The sequence below is a fragment of the Nesoenas mayeri genome, assembly GCF_963082525.1.
Source record: "Nesoenas mayeri genome assembly, chromosome: 3".
Lineage (NCBI taxonomy): Eukaryota > Metazoa > Chordata > Aves > Columbiformes > Columbidae > Nesoenas > Nesoenas mayeri.
This window is the reverse complement of record NC_137544.1, coordinates 117,472,022-117,499,167: the sequence shown is the minus strand read 5'-3', so window position 1 is coordinate 117,499,167 and position 27,146 is coordinate 117,472,022. Positions and strand designations below refer to the sequence as shown.

General features: G+C 41.6%; 1 protein-coding gene across 1 annotated transcript; it reads right to left on the bottom strand.

The window, feature by feature from the left end:
* Positions 1 to 65: 65 nt before the first annotated feature.
* Positions 66 to 21,800, bottom strand: HAO1 (hydroxyacid oxidase 1; the record flags this gene model as incomplete). Its single annotated transcript, XM_080341744.1, has 8 exons — positions 66 to 136; positions 498 to 567; positions 821 to 979; positions 3,912 to 4,003; positions 4,841 to 5,016; positions 8,143 to 8,398; positions 15,891 to 16,042; positions 21,664 to 21,800. The coding sequence occupies 8 exons, from the start codon at positions 21,798 to 21,800 to the stop codon at positions 66 to 68; spliced, it is 1,113 nt and encodes a 370-aa protein (XP_080197870.1).
* Between the last annotated feature and the right edge of the window lie 5,346 nt (positions 21,801 to 27,146).

Here is a 27,146-nt window from a genome sequence, read left to right as displayed (position 1 = left end):
GTTTTTTTTGTCCAGTAGCACATTTTCCGTACAACAGGCGACACGCATGGCGATAGTCTTCAGACCTAAATCTTGGAAAATAACGCTTGATGTCTTCGTATCAGTGTCTTGCCAATTTCTTCTACTCTCCGGCATCCTGAAGGAGAAGTTACTTATCAGTTGAAAGCTTTTTCTTTTTCTATCTCATAGAAATATACATTCTATCAGATTAAATCCACCCTCAGTGAGCGATGATTTGGCACAACTTTTCTATGGATTTATTGCTCTCCTTCTGAAAAACTTTCTCATTTGTTTCCACTTAGTCTGCTCAGCTCCCCTTCCATAAGACAGAGATAATAAGTCCTTTTCCCATCTCTCCATAGCCTAATTGTTTTATATCGCAAACATTTCCATCTCCATTCTGTAGGTTACTACAGCATCCTGCCCTGGGCAAATGAAAGCTGTGAGGAGCTGCGAGACAGGTGGTTATTGGTGAGAAGGAAATATCAATGTCTGACCTGTCAGTGCCATTGCCAGGCGAAACTCTTCCTTCAGCATCTGGAGAACTTCTTTTGCTCCTTCTTCACCCTGGGAGATTAGGAGATAATATGTACTATTACATGTGCACATATAATACAGAGGGGTATACATATGTCAATCAAGTTCAAGGCACAACCACTAACTCCTGAGTACTTGACGTAACAAATTTTGGATTAGATTGTCTGGATACACACAGACACCATCACACGGGCGCTATGTACACACATACACATGCATACGCTAAGCCTCAACAGCCAGTCTAGGTATCTAAAAACATAAATTTGAGCTTTTTCTAACTTACTTGATAAACCAAGCCCCAGATGAGAGGTCTTCCGATGAATACGGCTTTGGCACCGAGAGCTAACGCTTTGAAAATGTCTGTGCCTTTTCTTACACCCCCATCTAGGAACACCTCCACCTTCCCCTCCACAGCCTCGACGATTTCAGGTAGGACATCAATCTAAAAGAATTAAACCAGGAATACCTTTTTTTGAATGAATTCTTCCATACAGGATGCAGGCTTTAAAGAAGCTAATGAGCAATTGCATGACTGACTGTATACACAAATAACACAACTTTGTATTGAAAAACAGTGGTGACTTAGCATGTTAGCAGATATATACAAAGGTTGAATTTATTTGGAGAGTCACATAAATGGAATGAGAATCAGCAGGGTCACACCAAATGGCCATCTGATCCCATGTCATGTATCTGACACAAGCCAGGATTGGATACCTTTGAAGTATATAAGAAACCATGAGCACAGAGGAGGCCTTTTCGTCATCTTAACCCCCAAACATCCTCTGTTCACTAGTTTGGGGATGAAATCAAATCACTGTCAAATAACTTTTTAAATCGCCTTCTTGTTGAAATTTATTACTCATTTATAGATACTAAGGGCCAGCTAGAATTCAGAGGCAGGCATTGTACCTATAGACATGGAGTAAGAGGAAGATGTGGCCCGAGGAATTTAGAGTTGGCTGAAACATTTTCATATATTTTTCCTTTCTAAAATGCATCTTGATCACAGGAATCATTGTAGAGGAAACTTCTTCATATAAGAAAAAATTAGCATGTATGTTACTTTCACCAAGCTCTACTTATCCCCTACACCAGTGATAAAGATAAGGGCGAAAAGGATTTGTACTGTTCAAGTTACAAGCGACCAGGGAGTTAAGTAACATGTTCACAATGTCCCAAAGAAGAGGTGAGTCTCACGAATTCAAGCCTCAAGCATTAATTACAGGGCAACCATTTCTATAATGCCTAAATAGTTCCTATTCATGAAAAAAAAAAAAAAGAAAGAAAAAAAAGAACTGGAAGCCAAATACTAAGGAGACTGGAAAATACTGGAAACCGTGCGGTAATAAGACAAAAGGCACATAAATTCATGTATTTCAAATACGGATGTAATTCATTTCCTTTCTAATGGATAAAAAATGACTGGGAGATGGGGAAAAAAAATCTTGAAAGTGTCGTTTGTTTTTAGATTTGGGCTAAAATTTTCTTGAAGTTTGGCACTTGCTGTGATTATTTTTCCCCTCCCTTTGGTTTTGCTCTCTTGCCAAACACATTTTGGATCTTTTTCCATATACAGAGACCACTTTCTATATCCTGACAAACTGCACCAACACTAAAGTGCTATAATAACTAAAGTATGATGCAAACCATAATTAAAACAGATTTCCTCAATGTATAACACACAAGAGATACTAACCAGCTTGGGTTCAGTTCACGTTCTGAAAACCCATGGAATTAAAGCAAATCATTGTGTTTCTAAACCAGAAACATTTAGCATGACCCACTGCAGATATTTACATCATGAAAAATAGTTCTTTGCATGATGAAACCCAGTGAACACACCAGCTTTAATAGTGCCTTCTCTGCGCTGTGGTGTTGCAAAGGAATAAGTCATAACAAGTAGTTTGCAAGTTTAATTTCTGTTCTACTGCAGTTGGCAAAAAAATTAGTTCATAATTCTTGAGCTTTCTAATTTCTCCAAAACGATGGTTTTAATATCCTTATACATTCTCCCTGCTGGATTACCTCACATGCAGACTTGCCCAAAATTTTCAAATGCTCTCAGTGAAACTGGGGAATACATTCTCAAAAGGTAACAAGACAACAGAAGTTGAAGAAAAAACTCATTTCAGAAGTATTAGGCACTCACACCGCACTCTGAAAATTTAGTTATCCTTAAGGTATCTAGAACTGAATAGCTACCAACTCTCCAACAGCATTTCAGGCTTGAAAAACAATAAATCTCAGTCTCTCTTTTGGAGCTGAAGAAGTTCTGACATCAGGGGGTCTTTTTCCTCCCTGTCCCCTGGAGACAGGCAAGAGCATCTCACAGGACAACACCTCAGCTTCATTAACCATTTAGAAAATAATTTCTGCTGGTGTTCGCCTCCTCAATGCTTGGCTGGTGAAGAACCGAGTAGATAAGACTTGACATGCAAAACACCCCACAGTGAAAAAGGGATTTGCTGTCCCCTTCAGAAAAAAAATCATGGAAAACAGGAGATTTTTCATCAATGACACATGAGGAATCCTGAAACAGTCACAACTGAGCTTTGGTTCTCTTCCTTTTCCTTCCCTTTTTACTTGTGCAGCTTTCCCACACCAAATGAAGAAGGATGAGTGATGACTGGAATTTTGGGGGTTTTCCTTCAACCTGAACACATACTTTTTCATTTTCCTTTCCTTGTTTCTTTTTTGCCGGTTGGGAACTTCTCAAATCCCTTTTCACCTTTGGAAAAAAGGCACAGGGCAGCACGACAAGGAAAAGGAAAAAGGAGAAAACTGTAATTTAACCACTCTGTACCTTTTCCAAAGGTGAAAATGTTTGAAAGGAGAAAAAGGGAGAGTTTCATTCTGCCTTTAGCTGTTCTGTAACACTGTAGTTTTTAAAAAGTCTCTGAAGAATATTAAAAGGGAAAAAAACCCTTCAGTACAACCTTCCATGAACTGCAAGTGGCAAAATGGGGTTTTCAAAAAAAATAATGAGAAAGGAGAAATGAAAGAGGAGACTGGAAAAAAATGCTTAAACTTTCCAATTTCTAAAACATTAACTGACAATAATAGACTATCGCAAATTGCTCTTCTGGATTTCCACGCAGGGTGCTGCAGCCAAGGACAGGGTGCCCAGGTAGTTTGAAGAAACAGTCGCATGTAAACCCTCCCATGGCTTTTTGTTTTATCTGATCAAGGGGAGGCTAATTCAGAGCATGATGTGGCAGAGAAATGGAGAGAGGTTACTGCTCGTGGGTTAAGGCAAATAACACACGTACTTCCAGGTTCTTCCTCCGGCTGTCATGTGTTCAGAGAAAGGAAACAAGCCCAAATGCAGAGAAAACCAGAGGCTTCTGGGGCTTATTGGCATCAGTACTTACAGTGGCAGGGACCCCATCGAGCTGCCGTGCTCCGTGATTTGACACCAAGATACCATTTAACCCAATCTTCACAGCTTCTTTAGCGTCATCAGCTGGAGAAAAAACAAACAAAACCATACCACAAGATAAACTCTTCTATAACTGGGAGCCTATTGGCACCATGATGAGGGAAATGTTGGCATCGCTAAACAGTATTGCCAGCTAACGCAAAGCCACCTTAGGGCTTCATCCTAACAAACCTCATCTCAACACAGAAAAAAAGTTTGATCTTTAATCAAAAGACCAAAAAAATCATTTGAAATATTGGAGTAGAACATTTCACCAGTTTGGATTAGCAGTCACTTTGCTCACTAGGCTTTATTTTCTCTACTGTGTCCCAGAGCTCATCACTACAAAATCACTTTGCCAAATGATTTTCACCAAAGCAAAATTATCAGCACAATTACAGTAATAATCTGTACTTAGTGAAACCATCTCAGTGTGCTCAGTGCTCTTCTGACAGAACAGAAATCCTTTAAGCTGTGTTCACCCCGGAGCAGAGTTAGAGGCACAACGAACAGGGCAAGTTCAACCTTCCTGACGGCATCTGATTTCAGACACAACTGATGTGCTGCCAGGTGACCAGCTGCCCAGTTTTGTGACCAGCAGCTCTGGTCACAACCTATGGAGTATTGAGGTAGACATGCTCTACAGCACAGCCAAACTGACAGCTCCACGTAGTTATTTAAGCTGCTGCTTCTTTGAGTGTCTTACTGGCTGAGTTCCAACCCATGCATGAGGAAGAGAAGGTTCTTTCCCTTTGATTGTTTTTGGCTAAATCTTCCCTACTTAGCTTAGTTAAAAAGTAATGCAATTCTACACAATTTTACAGGAATTTGCCCAGCAGGAGCACTTTTCCTTCCCCCGTGGGAAGCGGCAGAGCTACACACCCCTGAGGATTCCTTTGGCAACGATGGGCAGCGAGGTCAACCCTCGAAGCCATTTGATGTCCTCCCAGTTGATGCTCGCATCAATCGCATCTGCTACATACACCGCCAGTCCGCTATTTTCTCCAAAGTCTTTCCCTGAGGAGAACGCCAGGTCGCTGCTTGAAAAGTTTTTTAACCTAAAATGACAAGAGACAGAGGAAAATAACCTGAGAAAGATTAATTGCAGCCATGAATCAGCCCCCAACACCAGTGTGCAATGTACCTGTGTTAAATCTTTGCTGTGTTGCATGGCAGGATTGAAAAACACCCATCACAGGTGTGTCTGATCACAGTGCTCAGCAAGCCAAAACCTTTGGCTGGCAAAGCATTTCATGACATTGGTGCGAGTTTCTCTGGCCCAAAGCAACAGCCCTAGTGCTTTCCAAAGAAATAAAGTCCATAATCTAAAGGCTCAGCATCAAATCTACGATCAGGAGGAAAACTCAGCAGTAATTTAGGCTCAAGCATCTGTCCTGTAAACCTACTGTGTGACTTTGGGCATCATGCTCAGCCACTCTTTGTGCCTCAGTTTCCCCACCATACAGTAGGAACAACAGTATCTGCCAGGAGCACTGTGAGGATAAATGCACCAAATGCATTTTGTTTCTTGTTTTTTTTTTCCAAATTCAGGGAATTCAGCTACTGGGGGGAACAGGAAGAAGGCAAATTTTGTTAGGCTTCACAAGTTAGATGGATTTACACGAAGCCCTGAAGAGAATTCAGAATCTTCATCTGTCCAACAAAACCACCATCCAGTCTCTTTTGTATGTTTTTTTGTAAGACGCAGAGTGAAAACAAATCAAATTCATCTGAAAACATTAGCTATTATTTGCTCATTAGCACCAAATCAATCTCACCAGTTCTCAAAACTTAAATGACAGTCCCAGCACCACACCAAGGAGTTCCCAACCTTACTAGACACAGCAGGAAAAGGCAAAAGGAGAGGAAAATAGAGAAATTCAGCCTATGTATTAGAAAGCTGAAGCAGCTCCAAGTGCTCACAAGCACTAAGCCACCATCAGCAACACCAGCACCACCAAGGACACCCATGGCCCACACAAGCCTGATCACTTGGTTCTTTGGAAACTGTCTCATTCCACATTGCACTATTTCATACTCATATTCCACATTTTTGGAAAACACATTTTTTTTTTTCCCATGGAAACTGGCTCACTTCAGTGCTGATTTCATGCCTGCAACAAGCAGCATTTCACATGTTTTTTCTGTTCAGCTCCAGGCCCAGAAGAAAATGAGAAAGCAACAGGGTCTCAGCAAGATCCAGCTTTTCAGCTGTTGGTTTGCAGAGGGTGGGGTACCCAGAGAAAAACAGAACCTCGGATAAGATTATATAAATAACTGTTGTTTTTCTTGGCCTGTGAAATGCAGATCAACACTTGAATGAATGTTGCCTTACATACATTTCTGAGCACAATGGCACCTTGTTGTTGCTTTGAAACTTTGTTGAAATCCTGAAGCCAAGAATAAGTTATCACATAACTGAGCAGAGCCCCACGCTAGGAGAATTTCACCACCAACTATGCAACAAAACACTGTCCGAGTGTCATTCTGAAATCCGAAGTGATTAATTTAAACCCTTAAAGATTATTCCAACTTCATATTATTTCATACGGTTTACTCAAAATGTTGTTACGGTTCGGTCAGTTGGGGTCAAAGTGTTTCAGAAATGCTTTAACACTTTCCCCAAATATCGTGAGGTTATTTGACACACATTCAAAAACTCTAACTCCAGGCCTTAAAATTATACTGTCCCTAAAAAAAAAGCTATTTAAAGATTTATATGTATATATATTTTAGGTAAAATGACAGTGTGTATGAATAATGTTTTGTCTATGGCAATATTACTATACTGAGCATATTTTAACATTAGATTTCTCAGGGATTTTTTGTTTTCTGGTGCTTTCCTCATAGATTGTACTTTAATAAAGAAATCACAGGCAGATTTCAGGTTGTGCTGTCAGCCTTCATCATACCATCTATTAGCTTCAAATACAGGCATATGGGGTACATCCAACACCCAAAGCTGCAGCGAGTTTTTTTGCCAGTGAGGTGAAGAGTCAGATTCATTGCACCCTCAGCTTACCTTCAAATTGAATATTATGTTTCTTGCTCCATACGGTGTTTACACAGCATAACATGGAAAGAACACTTCACATCCATTGATAAACTCCAAAACTAGCTTTCACCCAGAACTCAAATCAAAGTTAATCCACTTCAAGATACATTCAGCTATCCTTTATCTTTTCTTTCCATTTTGATGTTCATTGAGCAAACACAGTAGTCTTAATAGATGCTGTGGCAGACTGTGGTTGCTACTGAGATCTACCCACAAGATTCTCACAGGATTTTTCGCTCCATTTTGCAGACCCAAGTCCTGGATACCCCATCCACTAAATACTCTTCCAGCCAGTCACTGGCTGCCAACACTGTGCCAGGATTTCAGCATGTGTTTCTTGGGGTGGGCTCTACAGTCCACCAGTTAATATTTGCAAAAGGCCAGTGAAATCAGTGCCTTTACACCAACGCTGGGTAATTCTGTTGAAATTAAATTCTCCATCAGCCCTGAAGTGGAGAGGAACTAGAATTAGTGCTGAAGTCAATCATGAGACTACAAATGCTTCCGAGATACAGCAAATGTCCCAAAACACACACAGGGGTGGAAATGACCCTCATGGAGAATTTTGAAAGACTGATACCCATGTATTTGTGTATTTGAGGAAAAGAGGAGTTGAAGTTGCTTGGAAGGAGCCCCATGGCTGGTAGCAACACAGTCCTGGACCCAATGCAGTGTCATAGGATAACATCGGTTAGAAGGGACCATGACATCAGTTGAAAGGGACTTGTGTCCGCTTAGTTCAGGCCCCGTTTATAGCACAGCCAGCCCTGCAGCTGGACCCAAGTTCAAAGTCAGAGCAGGCTGCACAGGGCTGTGTCCAGCTGAGTTTTTAAGACATCCAAGGATATATCGATAGACGTACAAAGAAATGCCCAGTCTAACTCCGCCAGTCTGCAGCCTATTGTCTGGCACATAGTGTCTTTTACAGCCTGCAAACAGTCAAAAAAACTTGGTTTTGACCCAAAGCAGACGACAGCGATAGTGCTCAGCTCCTCAGTGTTATCATCCAGAACAGCAGGTGGCACCTGGAAAAAACTGCTTGTGCCAGAGACAAATTTCCCCCACAGGACCTCACGGTGACCACGGCACCACCACATGTCCATCTCACACCCCACTGGTGGGCACCTACCTGAGGTGTGGAGGAAGCTGGAACTTGTTGCGCACGTCATCGATGCGCCTGCCGAGGAACGGTGTATCCACCGTCACGAAGATGCCTTTGTAACCCGCTCTCTCCGCACGCCTCACAAGGGATTCGGTGACCTCCCGGTCCTTGTAGATGTAAAGCTGCAGCCAGTGAAGGCCAGTTCGAGCTGCTTCAGCCACTTCTTCGATGGAAGAGGTGGCCCAGGAGCTCAGCATCATCCCTGTCCCCATTGCCTGGCAGGCTGGAGGAACACAAGGTTTTCTTTGAGATTATCCAAAACTCTGAACAGGAGCACTTGGCTCACAAAAAGTGTCAGTGCACATAATTTCACACCGCCTTTCCTTAGTGTTAACACACTTCCAGCCTTCCAGGGAAGCTATGTTAACAGTGAGTAGTTACTAACAGCAGTGGGTTGCTCCAAGAGCTCTCTGGCTTCTACTCGGTGTTTACAGGCAAAATTTTGGTGACTGCTGTCTGCACGCTCTTTGGGATGATCTGTTCTAATACTGGAAAGAAAATAGACTATAATCAAACTAAGCCTTATCCATATTAGTAATTCTTTATCCTGTGGGGACCTTGTTTATAAACCCCTAGTGTCTGGTGACCACTTGTCAGAAATTTGGGCACATAGGTTTAAGGACATGCAGTTTTAAATTACATAAATATATATATATATATATATATATATATATGTGCATTAAAGGCTTTTAATTTTTTGAACACAGCCACATTGCTGCAGATTAATGTTTTGGGTCTGTCATTCTCAATGTTGGTCTTCAGTCTTCCTCACCACTGCCACACATGCTCCCCTGACCATTTTGATTGTGGCATTTTGGCTGCTTTCTCCCATCCACATAACGTTCACTAGCATTAAAATCTAATATCTTCAAGTGCTTTTCTAGTAAATACCTTTTGTTGTCCCTACAGAGTATTTCAGGGCATAATAAAAGAGAACGACACAATCCAGCAGACAAACTCATTTAAAGACTTGAGGGGGAAGCTTCATTATTATTTGCTGCTTTGCTGCAAGTGGCAGAAGGAGAGCGACCCCACATCTGTTGTGTGATCCCACACATAAAGATTGACGCTTCAGGCAATAAAATTAGAAGTTCTGATCTCACTGAAAGCAGGAGAAACACATCCCAAGCAGCACTCCCCATCCACAATACCCCAAAAGTAACTATAATACAACGGCGAGCAGGTACAACAGACACGTGGTCTCCAGAGTCTCTACTGAGCCCAAAGGGATTGATGCTCATGCCCTGTATGTTTTGGTCCCTCCTCTTTTACCTCCAAAACCCCTAAAATGAAATCATTGCCGAGGTGTGGGCAGCCCCAAGGTTAAATGTCATGGAATGAGCCCCAATAGTCTCCATCCCAGCTGCCTCCCCAGGGTCATTTCCAACCCGGGCTGTACTACAAACCAGCTAACCTCATACAATTAGATTTTTATGAATCTATCGCTTATTCTTTTTTGGAGTAACCTGTCACTTAATGTAAAATAAAGGCCAACACACTGTAAAACAGAAAAATATTATATAAAGCGTTATGTTTCTCGGTCTACCGCAGTATGCATATTTTTCATGTAAATGGACCTCTGTTTCAAAACGTCATCTCCAAGCCCATCGAGGAATTAAAAAGTGGTCTTTATGACAAGATTTTATTAAATAAGGATTACAAGTCTCTTAGAGTGGAAACTTATGAACAGCTTATTCAAACAAATTGGTTACACTCTCCCAGGGCCACCAGGCAGCTTTCAGTCAGTGGAAACACAGTAGCAATGAACCAAAAGTCTCTACATTGTAACTGTTTCATTCCTCCCCTTAAAATGACTAAAAAGAGCTTCCTCTCACAGGTTAAGTACCTAGAAATGAGCTACTTCTGAGGAATGTATGTGTGCTGAATGCCTAACATCCTGTTCAAACCAGCTGCAGTGGGTTATTGCAAATCCCATAATAAGTGATTTACCAAATCAAGCCCATTAAGTGATGCTATAGAAACGAGGGATCCGCATTCCAGTCGCTCTGTCAAATACAAGTTCGTGAATGAGATGGAAGTTTGCAAACCCTGCCATTGCAAAACCCTCAGATCAGATAAGGGAAAAAATGTAAATGTTATGGTTTCGATCTGCCTTTAGGTACCCATTCATTCCTATTTTTACTTTTATTCTCAGCTCTACCTCCGCAGCCCTAAGGATACAAGAGGAGTTGCAAAAGCAAAAACTAAAACAAACTGCACAAGAAAACATACTCAGTGAATGGAAGATTTAAGACATTAATACTGTGTTCTTTCAATTTATGTGCATACAAGGCAATAGAGAAGATGCTGCTTTAATCTTGTTTAAGATTAGATTTAATTGGTTTGCTTAAATCAGATTTCAACTGTCCCAAACTGGGTTTTGGCGTTTTCATGAAAACACACTCACAAAATTCCTCTCGCCTTTCCTGTAAAGTTAATAATTGTCTGATAAAGTACGAGGTCAACATACATAATTTGGATCTAGATGCTCAAATTCAAAGTTCATGCACACACCATTTTTCAAAGTTTCAGAGATTCCAAGTTCCAGTTTCAGTGAATCTGTGATTTATCTTGAACATTTTAAAGCTTATTTTGTCAACTTTCAAAAACATATGATACATACTCCAGAAGCATTGCCAGGTTCCTTTTTTTCCCTACCTCAAATCAGGCTAAAAATACACTCCCACTACTTGCACATTTAGCTGAAGAAAACAGAAGCAATTCATTTCCTCCAACAACTATATTTTACACTTCAATTTTGGGGTGCTGCAAATATTATTCTTACAAATCTGTACTGCATCCATATTCCCATGGGACGCTGTTGCGGCAACATGTGACATTTGCCAGAGTTTAAACATGGGATTTTTGTAAACCAGCCTTTCCTCATGCCATTTCGGATTGCTTTTAGGCCTTTTTTTAATTTCCAGGTCTTCTTTTAATCCTGAGCCTTGCCCAAAGCACACATTTACCTTTGTACACATTGCAGGCTCCCGTTGGGGTCAATGACAGCACAGCGAGCGCAGCATTAGCCCCACACAGGAGGTTGGGGAAGTTTTGGATATCACGATGATAAAGCTTTGAGTTAAATGTATTATACTTTATTTCAGGGCCAAATGCAACTGGAATTGGGCCATGGTGGGGTGTTTGGGAAAGGAGAGCTCCAAGGCTGCCTCCGTTTCTCAGCCTTGCCCCTCCCTGCTTGTACTTCACCCACAGAAGCCCCAAGCAAGGGGGCTTCACACCACATCTTCACACCAGGAAACATAAACCACAATAAAAATGGGGTTTTTCCTCATTCTTGGGGAATTCAACTGAAGTATTTTACATAGCAACAAATCAAGGCTGACCATAGGGCAGGACCGACTTGGGAAGTCCCCAGGAGAACAGAGCGATACCCCTTTTTTCATCCCGAAATCTGAGCCTCTCTCCCACCTCTGCTGGGACATCACTTCCTTAAGGGGTTTAAGACCAGTATGGAACTTGTCCCTGTGGACAACCCAGAGGCACCACATTGGGGAGGACACAGCTTAAGCATTTTTTGTCAGGGTTACCTTGTATGTGAATGGCAACTTTGCTACTTTTCTCTAGCTGTGCAAATTCCCATTGTTTCCCTTTTAGGGGCACCTCCAAAGCACAACAGCTGAACTGCCCCTCACCGTGGTTGTTTTTCCCTGAATCCACCAGTGAATCCACTGTCCCTAAGTTAAGGGCCAGAGGACATTGCTTGGGATCAACGTGATGTCCTTTTGGCACCGTGGTGTTTCTTCAGAGAAGCAGCTGTGTCCTTGGAGCTGCATCTCCTAAGAAACAAAGTTGTTTAAAGTACTTAACATGACTCTCTTGACGAAACACACTTGGCTGAGAAATCCCCTGCCCGGCTTTACCTCACTTACCCCTCACAAACCACTGCGTGCGAGTTGTGTCTACGATCTTTTTGTTGACATAAGGCATTTTTATCATCTGTGCAGGAAAGCTGGAGGCAGCAGGGAAAATCCACGTGGCCAAAAATGGATCCAGCTGCTCTAGGAGGGCTGTCGTGTCATTCTGCTCACGGACAATCGCACCAGCAAGTCCACTCGCCTTGCTGGTCTCGGGAGGAAATCAGGACCAGGTTAGTCCAAGCCATGTTATCCCACATAAATACTGTCCTCTCAATGACTATGGAGTAGCCATACTCCAAAATAAACAATACTTTTGGACCACTGCATAGGTAACAGGTAAAAGATGGGTACAAAGTTCTGCTGTTAACCCAAAAAGCAAAATCTCTCCCTCATAGTCACGAGCATGTCGGATGAGCACAAGGAACCTGAATTCAGATGCTCAACAGCATCCAAGCAAACAAGAAGCACATTACAAATGTGTTAAGAACTGAAGGAACAAAGGTGTTCCTCCCTCTCTAGTGGAAATGATAGACCTCCCAGTAGCTAAACTAAATCAGGGGGGAAAAGAGTTTTTCAGCCAATATTCCTATTCTCTATTTGGCAAAGCAAATAGTGCAGTCACATCACAGGTGATGGTGAAACCCTCTTGCGTCAGCAGCAACTCAAAAAGCTGTTTGAGAGCAATTACAGAGGGTAAACATAAAAACAGCAGCTCTGAGCAACTCGTTTTCAAAAAATCCAGCCAAGAGAACAGCAAGTTGGAGAAAAGTCAGATATTCTGGGCTAAAACACAAGCGTATAAAGTAATCGGTCAGTAGGAGAGGAATATGTAATTAGTAGCAATATAAATAGAATAGAAATCTCAATAAAATAACGCTACGTATCTGTTTATGAACAATTAAGGCTTAAAAGTATTGCTATTTTTTGCTAAGCAGCTGGATGGTGCACGAGATTTTATGTTGGTGAACTTGAAGGTGGGTCCTATTGGCAGCATCATGAGTCCTACTGCACTTCCAGGGAGTTGACATGGGGATGGCATCGGTTTGCGAGCACAGCAGGTAGTCAGGATAGAAAATCAATGTCTTGGCATGAAGGAATAGTGAATATTCTGATGGCCAAGCAGGAAAAAAAGTCATGTAGAAAATAATCAGAAAACCTCTGTTGAAAAGTGTTTAAAGAACAGCCTTTTGTTCTTTAATGGTGGCTAAGATTATTCATCATATTTGGCAAATATTTTTAATTCAAGAGGTTGAAATTGGAGTGGGAAGGGCAAGAAAAATTCACCTAAGTCAAAATGTCATGTGTTGATATTTTCAAAATGGAAATGTTTTCTTCTGAGCTAACACTTTTGTTTCAAACCAGAATTATGGCTAAAAGCATTAGCTAGTAGGAAAATGAAATAAAACATTGTGTTTTGGATCAAATTAAACATTTCAGTTAGTCCAAAACAATTTTCCTCCCAATTTTTCAGTCTCTACTGAACAGAAAATCCATTATTTGGAAAATTGCCACATACACTGATGAACTACAACTAAAGTGCTTGGGAATATACTTGGAGAGACCTGGAAAAACTGCCAAGGTCCATTAAGTTGTTTCAAGAAGAGAATTTTCTTAACCAAGGAAGGGCTCCAGGTCCATGCAGACATCTCAAAGAACACTGAGGATCAACCTTATTACAGCCTATATAGACAAATTTTTAAAAAATTATTTGAAAAGAGTCTACCTAACAGAAATATAAGTAAATCCAACACCTGGTGTTGAAGCTGTACATATTTTGGCCATGATTACAGCTTATTCTGCTCAGAGTGGAGTCAGTTAACCTTTGGAATAACTTCCATTCAAGATCCTTTACTGATGAAACAGAATTGCCACTGACAGCGTGTTTAAGACAAGCCACCAGGCATCATTCCCCATGTACAAAAAGGCAGAAGGAAGGGCTTGTTATTGCCACCTGCACCACAACATGCATCGCTTCCTTCCTGCCTCAGCCATAAGTCAGGCTTATGAATTATGCCAGGCTTTGCAAAAGCCACAACCCTATGGATCAGGCTTTCCCGGCTTGTGCAAATCAGTGCAGCTGAAGCGAAAGCTGATTTAGAGCAACCAACTATCTGCTCACTCATGTTTCAGAGTTATCACAGAGTTTAAGACAAGTTGGATACAGCAAATCCTGACCCCAAATGTCACAAGTTTAAGGGAACCTTTAAGTCAAACATGTACTTTACAGTTAATCCCCATCAGACAAAAAGCTTGGCACTAAATGCCCCACTCCACCTCGTACAGAGCACAAAACCAACGCCGTATTTTTTTCTACAAGATATGCTACTGCAATACAGAGGGTGTGATTTTAACTACATTTGCCTTTGAAAGCCCCGAAAAATTTACCAACGCTCATGAATATGTTTATTTGATCGCACATTTAAGCCATTGCCTGTACACCGAGATTTCCCAGCTTGAAAACCCTAGAACATTAGATGCAATAATCATATGTTAAGGCTTGAAAATTTAAGTGTACAAACAACTTAATTTTGGCATGTTCTGGGATCTACCACAACCATAACTCAGTCGTGATAGTCAGACTTATTGTACTGTTTGGTTCTAGAAATTTATGCCTTAAAATATGACAGGCCATAGTTTCGGTGGGAATTTTTATTAATGAACATCCTGAATTTTCTGTGTTTCAAATCTTGCTCTTAACATTGCATTAATGTTTGCATTTAACAGTATAATGCTTGAGTTCCTGCCCAGCATAACCTGGGCCAGAAAGAACCCACAAGAGCTGCCAAAGGACAGGACGGCACCGAGGAGCCCAACTGGCCACCGCTTCACCAACCGATTCAAGGTATTCGAGCTCCATCATGTGGAACATGCCTGTACATACAATAGGCATAAAAATCTTGGGCTTCCTAATAAATCTCTTGAGAAGGGGAAAAAATGCATCCCCAAACATACTATAAAATAAGAGAAATTTGCTTTTATGGAGGTTGCTGCCAGAGTTGTGCCGCAGCCCATCCTGCTGCACGTTGCACAAGGGACAGGACTTTTTAATGGGAATTGAGGCCAGGTGCCACCGCAGGACAGGTTAGTCTCGCTTCACACTTGGAATTTCTGCATTGGTCATGGAAATGCTGTTAGTTGACTTGCTCAACCACACACAGGATTAATTGTTTATTAAATATTGCCTATTTATTTAGGTTTTGTATCCTTTCTCATTGTACCAGCACTGGAGCATTAAATACACATCCTAACACTGTTTGTATGCAACAGGCACACCCTGTGATGCCTTTCTCAGATTTTGTGTCACTCTGCAACTCAGATAAAAGGAGGAAACAATATTTGACATCTGATTTCTGGCCAACATCTCATTTCTCACAGCCTTTTAGGCCGTGGCCTCCATGCTGGCAACATGTTTGTGTAGCATCTAACCCAGAGGGATCCTTATCTCGCTGGCTCCCTGGGATGTGCTCAAAGAGCTCTCTTCAATATGAGCATTTTTCCCAGACAAGCAAAGGATCCTGAATGTCTAGAAACAGTTCTGTAAGAGGAAAAATGTTGCCGTGACAATATATATAGTTATATTTATAGAATGTATAGACAGATGTATAGATATAGTTCTAAATTTTGTATTTCACGCCAATTCCTTTCCTCAAAGTTTCCCTATTGCATATTGCATTTCGCATCCCTGCACAAAACCCAAGCAAACAGTACAAAATATAAGCTCGATTACTCTGAGCAGCAGCTCAAATCGATCTGGGACGCAGCCTCAGGAGCAAGAACCCAAGAATGACTCTGTTCCTCCCTCGCTGGCTGTGAGTAGGACTTTGCACGGTTTACCTTTAGCTGTTGCCGTCTCTCCATCAGCGTGGGCCATGCGCTGCATGGCGGTGGCTCCGACACAGAGCGGCATGCTGATTTTCTGCCCCAAGACGGAGGTTGACAGGTCCATTACTGACACGTCCCTGAGCACTCGGGGGTACAGCTTCCATCTGGCACAAACAAGGAGGATAAAAAGCCAGCGTCATCAGGGTTATTTACAGTTCCTAACAGCGAGGAGAAGATTTTCCTGCTGTGAGGAGAAACATGGTGCGTTGGGGCTGGAGCAGAACTTCATTGCGTGACACAGAGCTGCAGCAGGATCCTCCAAACAGGCAAAGCCAGGAGGGAACAAAATCCATGGAGGGCAGAAGCAGCAAAAAGCCTTTGAACACTATGGGTTGGTATAATATAAAGAAAAGACGGGAGCTGAAAAATAATAATGTTTGTGGTGAGTCTCAGCCTCCTTGAAAGCGTTGGGGCAGAACTGGATGGCAGAGGGTATGAGAACAGAAGAAGTCATCAGCCCCCCCCTCAGTTATTCCTTCCAGGGAATAAAAAGACATGGGGTTTTGGGATAAAACCAGCCTGGCCAGTATGCTTAGGCCTCCCTGAGCTATGGGGTCTTTGCAGTGAGAACACACAGAAATGAGCGGTCACCAGCTGCTGTGCAACATGTGGTCCCTGGAACTGGAGCTGCAGCCCCCGGCACAGCCCGTCATACCACGGGGACCCCAGGTTTCCAGGAAAAGAACAAATGCAGGTGCAGGAAAAGACCAAGCAGCACAACTGCCTTCCCAGTGGGGCAAATTATGATCTAGTCCTTGAGTGATGTGGCCCAGCATCTGCTCAACCATTCCTGACCTTGCTTTGCCTTCAACGCTTCTGCCAGAAACCACATCAGCCTGGGGTCTTCAGCCTGGGTGCAAATGGAAACTGATTCCAAAGCAGAGCAAGCTAAAATATACTTCACCCTAAATTACAATTTAGTGTGGTGAAGATGGATGTCACATGCTTGCACACACAAATATATCTTTTTCTTTTTCCCCTATACAACAACAGCAGAACAAGATCACAATCGCTAGATGACACCACAACATCCAAATCTATCTTAATAGGGTCGCATTGTTGGGCATACCTGTGAAATCGGACTTTTTCTGCCCACCCGGGTGATGTTGCAGCGCGGTCACTGTTAGTACAAGCCACAAGAGGGGGTGCAATAGCAGGGGCTGCCTCTCCACATGGGTGAACCGAGCCAGCGCGGAGCAGGATACACATCAACCTCTCACTGAGGCATCCCTCCCTCTGAAAGGACTATCGAATTTTAATTAACAAATATAATTAAAAGCTTAAGCGCTAGCACTGCTGAACCCGCTCAGCATTAGAAAGCGTGAAACTGATATTCTTATTACTAGCAAGGAGACAGCAACCAGAGCCGCTGTTATTCTTAGACTACGCTCCAACAGTGAGCAGTGGTCAGCTTGAGCTTGGCTATGAAGCTGACAGGTTAGAAAACAAAATAAATACAAAATCTCTTCATTTTATAGCAAGATCTAGAGACAATTCCATAAGAAGTTTGGGACAGAGCCAGGACAAGACCTGAATTTCTGCATCCTTAGAGCACAGGGCCATTCCTGCTCTCCAGGAGCAGGAGGATGGTTATGATGCTTGGAAGGAGAAGTGTGGTTGTGGGACTCAGCTGTATAAATTGATGCCAAGACACACACTGCAAGTATGTTTCCTCGGACTTGTTTTCAGGCTATTGTATTGGTTTGTTATTTTTCAGGGGAGGATGGGCTGAGGGTGGGACAATGAAAACATGACTTTTTTTTCTCCCCCTTTCTTTCTAATCCTCATTCCGAAGGTTTTCTCCCAGCTCTGAGACACCTTTTCGCAGCAAATATAAAGAAAACAAAAATGCTTTAATCAACTTGCTCCTTTTTACAGTCAAACTCAAAAGCCTCCTTCCCATTTACCTTTATGTAGCATCAAATTACTCTGTCCATGAGCTTTTTGGGGTCCCCAGGGTCATTAGCCCCAGACTTTAAAAGTAAATATCCCTTCCAGTGTGTTTTGCTCTCCCTCCCACACCTTATCAGGCCACATCCTTTAGACCAACATCAACTCATAACTATTAACTGGCTCCAATGCAAAACATCCAAATATATCATGACCTTGGTATTATATTCTTCAAATAAAATCTGAACTTGCTTTGGAAACATGGGTGTTTTCAGTGTGTGTTTGCCAGACACGTGAAATGAGGCATTTTCTGGACAAGGCCATAGTGAAATGCTCTTAACAAGCACAACCCCAGAGTCGTTATTTCTCACTAACCAGAGTGTGCATTCATTAGGCTGCCACACACCACCTGCTCTTCCAAGTCTTGGAGTGAAAAAATTTCCTGGATATTTTGTAAAAGACTTGTGTATATTTGTTTTATTCATCTTCTCGTCATCACCCACATCTTTTCCCAGCCAAGTCTGCACTCACGTGCTGCAATCAGCAATTGCGAGTGAGCGCATCTTCCTTCCCAGCTGGAAGCGGGAGATGCCGCAGCAAGCACCCCGATTCAGGCAACTTCAGCTAATGCTGTTTTGAAAGGAGGAGGAAAGGGAAGCAGGGGGGATTAGCAGGTTTTATTCCCTTTTCTTTCTATATTCAAAAATTTCAGAATGTAACTTATCATGCATTTGAGTAAGAGGGAAGTACTCACTGCCTTCTCCACTCATTTCCAGCTGTGAAAAATGCTGAAACTTTCAAACGGTGACACGTTTTGAAATGGCTCTTCTTGCTTTGCTTCCGAGCCCGTGCTAAATAAACCCTTTGTACCGCGTCACAAGCCGCACGTTTGGGCAAGGGCACGCTGTTCAGTCACCATCTCAACTCCAACCCACTTTGCTGCCTTCATCTCCCCTACAGCTCCAGTGCTCATCTTAAGAGCAGGTGCTGGTGCTGTGCAAGGCTGAGCAACGGCTGCTTTGGCTAGAGAAATAATAATAATAATAATAATAATAATAATAAGAATAAGAATAAGAATAATAATAATAATATCTCTATTTTCTCTCCCAGGGCATCTTACCATCCACACAGCGACTCTTTTTGCAGCACTCTGTGAATTTGAGGTGAAAGACATTGCAGAAATGTAACCCAATTATCATTGCAAGCATTCCTTTCCTTTTCTGCCCCCTGCAACTTCACGTGCTTGTTTGACCCCAATCACATTCTCAGCCTTGCTTTTTTAACCAATATTTAGATTATGTATGTGCCAAGTCACTTCAGCACCGAGCTACATCTGTAGAAAAATACGTATTGATGCTGTCACTGATAAACAAGCAACTGCTGCTCCTCGTACACGACAACAAAATGCATCTTTCCCCAAAGGCTGCCTGGGAGTCAGCGGCAGAACATGTCACAGCGGCTCAGCAGAAACGTGCTCCTACACACACAGACATTCAAATGCTGAAAGGAGAGGTTTCGGATTGATTTCTTGAATGGCATCAAGCTAAAGGCATCCCGACCTTGTAATAAAATCTATTCTCCGTTCAGGCCCCTCGGTTCCTTGACAACTTGACAGAGAATGTAATCGGCAGACAGGGTGGATGTGGGAAGGACACATGGTGTTTCGGGACGCAGAGCAAGCGCAAGGTGAACACAGTCAGACCTGTAGGGTATAATGTAGGCTCTGACATCCCAAATCATCTGCTTGGGCCTTAATGCCTCACTTAGGCCAGTGCTGTCCCCATGTCATTTGAAAATGATGAATAATAAATAATTATGCAGCCTTTGCAGGAACACACTGGTAGTGAAATGAGAGCTCCGGATTTTCCCTTAATCCCAGTAGAACTGGAAGCTAAAGAAGAGTTACTGTAGCTGGTGTTAACCTCATCCTAAACGCTGGCCTTTCAGACACGTTTTATGCTTTGGTATGTGATTACAGTCCAAAGTACCTTAAGCTCCTGTGCTGTCAAAAGGCCAGGACATTCATTTTATAATCTAATGGGTATGGATTGCACTGCTCCAAAAATCGCACGGCTCATTCCAAAGATATTCCAGCCTCTATTGAAACTGCCATTCATTTGCTAGATCTGTCCTTAATAATAACTACTTATTTCTCCATAAATGCAACAATTCAGTTACCAAAAATATTAAGAGCTCAGAGACACCCAACACTGATTTTTCTTCAAATGAGGCCTATCCCAGCAGCCTCGCTCACCCAAATCTTGCACCACAAAGGTAGGGGCTGACATCAAGGGCCTTTTAGCCACACCAGGATCTTGCAAATTTCATTTACTTTTTCTTTTTTTGATATCTCAGGCTGTTCAATGCACTGCTAACTAATATCTCCTTCAGTTCCAGGCTGCCTGCAAGCTCTGTGGTTTGAACACCTAAAACTGGAGGCTCTTATTGAAGATATCACAGAAGGCACCAGGAAAGAGGAGGTGACCCCGAACCCCCCGGATGACCAGCCTGATGCAACTTGTTGTTTTATCAGAGGAACCTGCCCCTGTGGTGGGAGGAAACTTCAGAGCACAACTGCTCCTATCTCACCACTGACACCAAACCAGCAAGTGGAAATAACCAGGTTTGTGTTAGTCTGTCTCTGGCCAGATTAAATCCAACTTGTGTTTGGCTATGATTAGCTCTAGCGGTTAGTAGTAAAAATTCACTGTTTCTACAGTTTATTATTGCCTTTGAGCACTTTGAGTGTCCTTTCCTTAACATCTCATTCGGGTTTTATGAGGGCACATAATATCATGGCATTAAAAAACAGTAGCAAGCACTACTACATCCCCTCCTACTCCTATTTACTCCTTGGAGTGGGAGTAGTCCTTTGGCTTGTGTTTAAACAGCATCAAGCACAACAGGATTTCAAATCTGTGCTGGGGGATCCCCCACAGAACTAAGAGATCTGGAATAAGTGCTCACAGTGGAAATTGGTTTTCTTCTCCCAACAGTAAAAAGCTTTTTTTATATATGTTCCTAAAATTAGGGATCTGAGCTGATTCCTGTGATGTGGCCTTTGAGATCCCATTAAATTAACTACTACTGAGCTTCCTAGAGCTTGACTAGAGCTGCATGGGGTTTCCAGCCGAATTTCCGATAGCCTGTGGGGAGGTGACTGGAGCAGTAAGTACAATCGCTGCTCTACAGCAGAAAAGCAAAGTGGGGAGGGAGAAAGACTGAAAACAAACTGGAAAAATCTTGGTTTGATTTGTTAGACTCAGAGGGATTAAAGACAAAGCCTTTAGAGATTAGCAAAGAGAAGTCTAAATCCAAACTGGATTATAATAGTTCCCATCATTTACAATATTTCTCCCCCAAAAACAGTTTGGCCACCCAGGACTGAGCCCCAGAGCCGGGATTTATGCAGCTCCTGTTTGTGCTCACCGGGGAAGGCTGCGTAATAAATCCAGTTTAGGAAAAACAAGCAAGAGGCAAAACAGAGTCAGGAGCTAAAAGGTACAATCCCACCACAAGAATCCGTTGCCTGCAATATGGCCCAAAATGCAGAAACTACAGATTCATCAACTGACTAAATATTGGGTTTGTCAGAGCCAAATAATGGATTTTAGGGACTGCTTTTTGACAGCAATTGTTAGGTGGAGGAATGAAAGGGGAGAAACAGTTGTTCCAAAAAGGAGTTTAGAGATCTTTTGACAAAACCCAAAAAAGTTTCAGAAAAACTGAGTTTTGTTCACACGCAGATAAAAAAATCTAATATTGCACCACATCTAATAATAAAGCAGAATATACGTCCCTCAACTCCCACCGCAGCCTTAAATCATCCTCCTACCTTGAAAATGCTGCTACGTTATCTGCCAGTGTTTCCTGGTCGTCCGCTCCAGATCGGTAATAATCATACACTGATTTGGGGAGAAATCTTTTAGCATACTCTTCAAAATCAGCAATGCAAACTGGTTTACCAGACATGTTTGCAGATCTCACGGGGCTAGTTTACTCCTGCTTCCCTCTCGTTTAAGCTCTGTATTTTGGTCTGTAAATCATTAATACAGGACCTCATCAGGATTGGACTTAACTACGTACCAAAAAAATACACCAGCTTCTTGTGTCATATTAGACTTCAGCACTAGGTTTGATTTCATGTGGTCAAGGCCAACCTAGAACATAAAAGAAGATGATTAATCAGCAAGGAGGGAACTTAAAATTTAACAAATATAACTTGTTTGCAACAAGTATATGGTATTTGTTTGACAGGGAAAACTTACAAGTATATCACATGTGTATAAAACTCAGTTTTCTGGCTGTGCATGTTACAATTATTAATGTCGCTTTATTAAAAGCAGATTTGGGGGAGAAGGGAGAAATCAATTCCTTAATTGGAAGGAAATCCCCCATAGTGCAAGATGTGGCAAGCAGAACCAGAAAGCTCCTGTTTTGCTCAGTTTAATTGTGGTGCACTGAAAGAAACACAGTGCAAGAGAAATACAGCTGTGCCTCACTCCCTGCAGGAATTTAGGGCTTGAAGCAACTTCATTATTTCATTCTTCAGCACGACTGAAGAACTCTGATAACATCAAGTTAAATATCCATCTATCTCTCTGAAAAACCACAACCATCTTCTGCGCTGCTGGCTTATAAATAACAGCTAGGAATAAAGTATTCTGCAAAGAGCGAGAAAAGAACTGGTTGAGATTCACAGGAGGTTGTGGAACATCTTTGGAGGGCTGTGTCTGGAGGACGGAGCAGCTGGAAGCTCGGGCGCGATGGCACCAGGAGATCTGCAGCTCTAAGCGCTTTCACAGATGAGCCCATCTCAGATTAAGATGCACAGGGGGTCGTTTTTCCAGCCAGCCAGAATTTTCATGGGAGGAATTACTGGAAATGAATATCAATATACATAAAATTATACCATGAGGTATTTATCACACAGCCATGTCAGATATAATTAAGTGCAAACTGGTGTAACATTGACATTTCCCTGCGCTCCCAGCACAAAACTGGGGCCACGTCTGCTTTCATTTATTTGAAGCTTGCATTGCCTGTGCTAAAAACAGGTATTTATCCTAGAGCATGAGACAGTAAGCATTGCACCAGAGCTAAACGTTTTAATATGTGCAGCTGAATTCAATCTTAATGAATTCAAAAGCTTTTAACGGTGGAAAGTTGCACAAAAATCGCTGAAGGTAACAGTTCGGTTTCACCACTGGTGTCCCCTCTCACCTTTTATTTATAATGTCTATATTCACTTAAAGATTTAAACTCTTCCAAACACTTCCCGCCTTGATCTTTCTCTCCGGTTACATGTTCATTTGCCATATTCACATGAATTGTGCTTTTACTTTACTGGTCATTATTTGCCACTTGTGCTACAAGTTCCTCTTCCCTCCCATATCACATGGTTGTTACAAGTAATTGTCTCCTTGTTTTAATGAATTTCTGGATAAGAGGTTTCCTGTGGCCGCTAACGAGATTGTCTGAACGTTCACCTTGAAGCAAAAGAACAGCATTTGACCCAAAAGCAAAGAGTCTGCCCAAGTAGCCACAGCAAACCTCACTAAGTCAAGGCACAATTCAATGGAAACATTTAGAAGTGATGACGGGAGAGGAAAAAAAGAGGGGAGAAAAATGAATATACAGTCGGGGTAGTGTTAACACTCTCTCCCATATCTACTGTTTCTCACTTGTTGCTTTGGCAGGTCACCGAGGAATTGGCACCGAAGAACAGTGTCGCGCAACTGCAGCTCAGCTCAACCAGGCGCTGCGGAGGAAACTGGTTTATTCCAAAAAGAGGCAAATTCCATAATAAAACCCCCGCAGAGGGCTGTTAAACATGGAGATACAGCTTCTGGTTTAGGAAGCAGTTCAGTTAAAAGCCAAAAAAGTGTTGAAGAAATATCACAACATGTTTGTCTTTACATATATTATTTGCTAGAGAGATCTCTACACAGCGTTTTAGCCTGAACACATGTCCTACTGCAGGATCAGAGGGAACATCAACCGTGTCCTGTCCACCTGCAAAACCTCCACAGTAAAAGATGAGTCAGGCAGGATTTTCCACACTTCAGTTAACTGCACTAAAGTTTAACTGTAGAAGTTAACTGCCATATCAAGTTAAAATACTTCCATGTCCCAATGATTACCTGTTTCTCAAGGCTGTTGTGCAAAGCTGATTTATCAACTAATGTTACTGACATAAGTGGCTGCTCTGACATCCAAATTCTCCATGAGTATTTGTGAATTTCTTCAAATAAAGCCAGAAAATACCTATTTCCAGATTGTGAACACTATATGGTGAAGTGTTTTCAATGAGTAGCTTGCATCAATCATTTTCCTCTATAAAAATACAGCTTGTTTGCCTGAGTGCTTAAAGTAACTTTCAAAACCCGATTGGATTACGCCTGTAGTATTCCACCTGTCCGCTTTCAATGGGGAAAATTGCATATTCTCACATTGTGAGACAGAACATGCAGCAGCTGATTAAATACTAAAACAATGAAACAGAAGCTCGCCAGGGTTTTCTTTGGTACCATTTCTTCTTCAACTTTACATCAGCAAATCAATGCAATGGCAAAGAAGAAAAACCAATTGAGTGGCAAATGTACAACCATCCTCCAAATCCCAGAGAGATTTAGTGCACAATTTTGGGCAGCAGATTTCTCAAGAGGGGAAAAACAAACCCAATGTAAAGGCAAAGCCCTCAAGGGCTCAGAATTAGACTATTTAAGCCCAGCAGTTTGCATTTGAGCTCCAGTTGCATTTTGTACCTTTGGGAGTGTACTGCTCAGTTACTGCAGCAAAAACCTCAGCACCCGTGTGCACGACCAAGCATTTTTCCACTCACATAACAAGGAAGCAATTCATTAATACACAGGTTTCTTTTAAAGGGTTTAAGGAATCTTCACAAGTCACAACCTCTGTTGTTAACTGGGAGATCAACATTAAAAGAAAACACCTTTTAGATGAGCCATCTAAACACGGAGAAAATGAAAACTATGAGATCACAAAGACAAAATGTATATGGAATTTCTGTAAAAACACTCACAGTATAGATTTGCAATTTTGCAAAGACAATGTGGTATAACATTTCCATAGAATCAGCATTGCCCACCATGGGTGCAGCACATACAAGTATTCCAAGACACACATACAAGTCTCACATAAATGGTGAGGATGGGAGTTTTGAAAGGCTGTATGTGTTTCTAGCCTCTTTAAAAAATAACCTACTGGATCTTCATGATTTTTAAGCATTTATGTTCAGATCCATTGGGGATTTGTTTTCAAAAAGGCTCACATCCCATTTGCAATGTAAATCGCTTCTCAAGAATCTCCAGTCACTTTTGACACCCAGCTCTAGCTGACAGCCCTTACAGCCCCATCCTTCATCCAAACATTTTGCACAGCGTCGGCAGCACCTTCTCCAAGGACATTTTGTCTATACCAGGATTGCAAGAACAAGTTCCATTTTTTGAAATAAATCACAACAGAGGACAGAGACTACACAACGCTCAGATTGCACAAAAGGTTGATACATTATAGCGTCTGCCACTTGTTTGCCAGATAAGCATTACTCAAAGTTGAGGATCTCCAATCTCACGCTACAATAGTTTTCCTGCAAATGTAAAACTAAGTTTGAGATAACAATGGTTGCATAGCACCTGTTTCTTTAAAGTCTTAATCACAATTTAGAGATCTTTGTAATAAGTAACTCCAAATACACTCAAACTCAAGTTAGCAGTAATATTCCCTACTTTATTCATGAAAACACAGGAGCAATGACATGTATATTAGTTCCAACAAACTTTAGAAGCCTAAAATTGCTCACTTCCAGATTCACAAGACATTATGGAGAGATGAACTGCCCTCACTTGCTGCTGGCTTACTCAGTCCTTGAACATCACAGTGATATTGCAGTTAGGTCTATTAAAATGAAGATATTAAGTATTTTCCATCATAAGTAATCCAAACTTAACAGCAACGTGCAAATTCTGAGAAAATCTAAGCAGAGACTTCAGAGAATCACCACACAAAAGAGCTTCTGATCTTTCTCAGAGGATTTCATTAGTAACATATCGTGTAGGACAAAGTGCTGTTTGCGGCTTGTGTTTTTGTTTGGTTTTTAAATTCAAAGACACCAGAATGAAATCCAACTCTTGTGAGAACACCTTATCTATCTCAACATTCAAAAAGCCCAAATACCTCACCTTGAGCATTGAAAAGAGGTACACTTGACTTTTTAATAATTCGCATCCCCAACAGCACACAACAAAGCCACTGGGAGTTCTAAGGATGTTCTGTATCTTTTAAAGTGAAAACCTCTTTAAACAGTCCAAAATACTGAAAAAGTGAAGAGAAACTGTATCAAAACTTAATATCTATATGTTCCCACCTACACACCGAGTAGCATAAAACCCTGTGCAGTACAGAATATCCTCTTTGGTACACAACCAAAGTCATTGCTGCCCTCAATCTGTGCTGGATACAGTACCACATTTTGCAGTGTCTGGTAGTTTTGGATGCATGACTGAGGGGCTACATCTAGTGTTATTTCATGCACGTTCTTGTAACTGAATCTACACACTGACTTCTGGTTGTCTCATGAAACGTGGTTAAAAATCTCGTTTTCCGTTCCGACTTTATGAGCTCCTGATACACAGATAATGAAACAAAATCAAATACATCATGGAAACAACAGATCTGTACTCTGAACCTTTAGGTGCACAGTTCTTCCCTCCAGACTACAGTGGCAGTTTGCTTAATTTTTGCAAATACAAGCTTATATTGATTAAAAAAAGCAAACTGGTGTGTATCTGAACTGCTACTGAGTCCCACAGTCCACACGCTACTATAATTGTTCAGTTACATGAAACAACATCCAGGTAACGCAAGAAAACTGTTCTTGTTATTGTGCAATGTATATATTATCAACTGTACATTTTCACATATGCAAACCCATATTTACACATGTCCACTATATGAAATTCAAGCTCCAGACTGAGAATGTTCCTTAAGAAAGTTAATGTTCAATATACGCAGTGTAATTTTGTTCTTTATGCAGCTGTAACAGACAAATGTGGAGTTTCTACCATATACTTCCAAGACACAATGTGAAACGACACAGGAAAAATTAAGCTTTCCTAGTAAATATGCTCTTTATGAGCATCCCAAAAAACCCTAAACCCCAACTATTCAACACAAATTTGCCCTATTAATCTCAGTCTCAAAGGAAACCAGCATTTTGCACTTGCAATTTGTCTCTTGTAATAAGAGACTATTTCATCTCTGATTATTCTTGAGAAACAAGACGAAATTCATGCA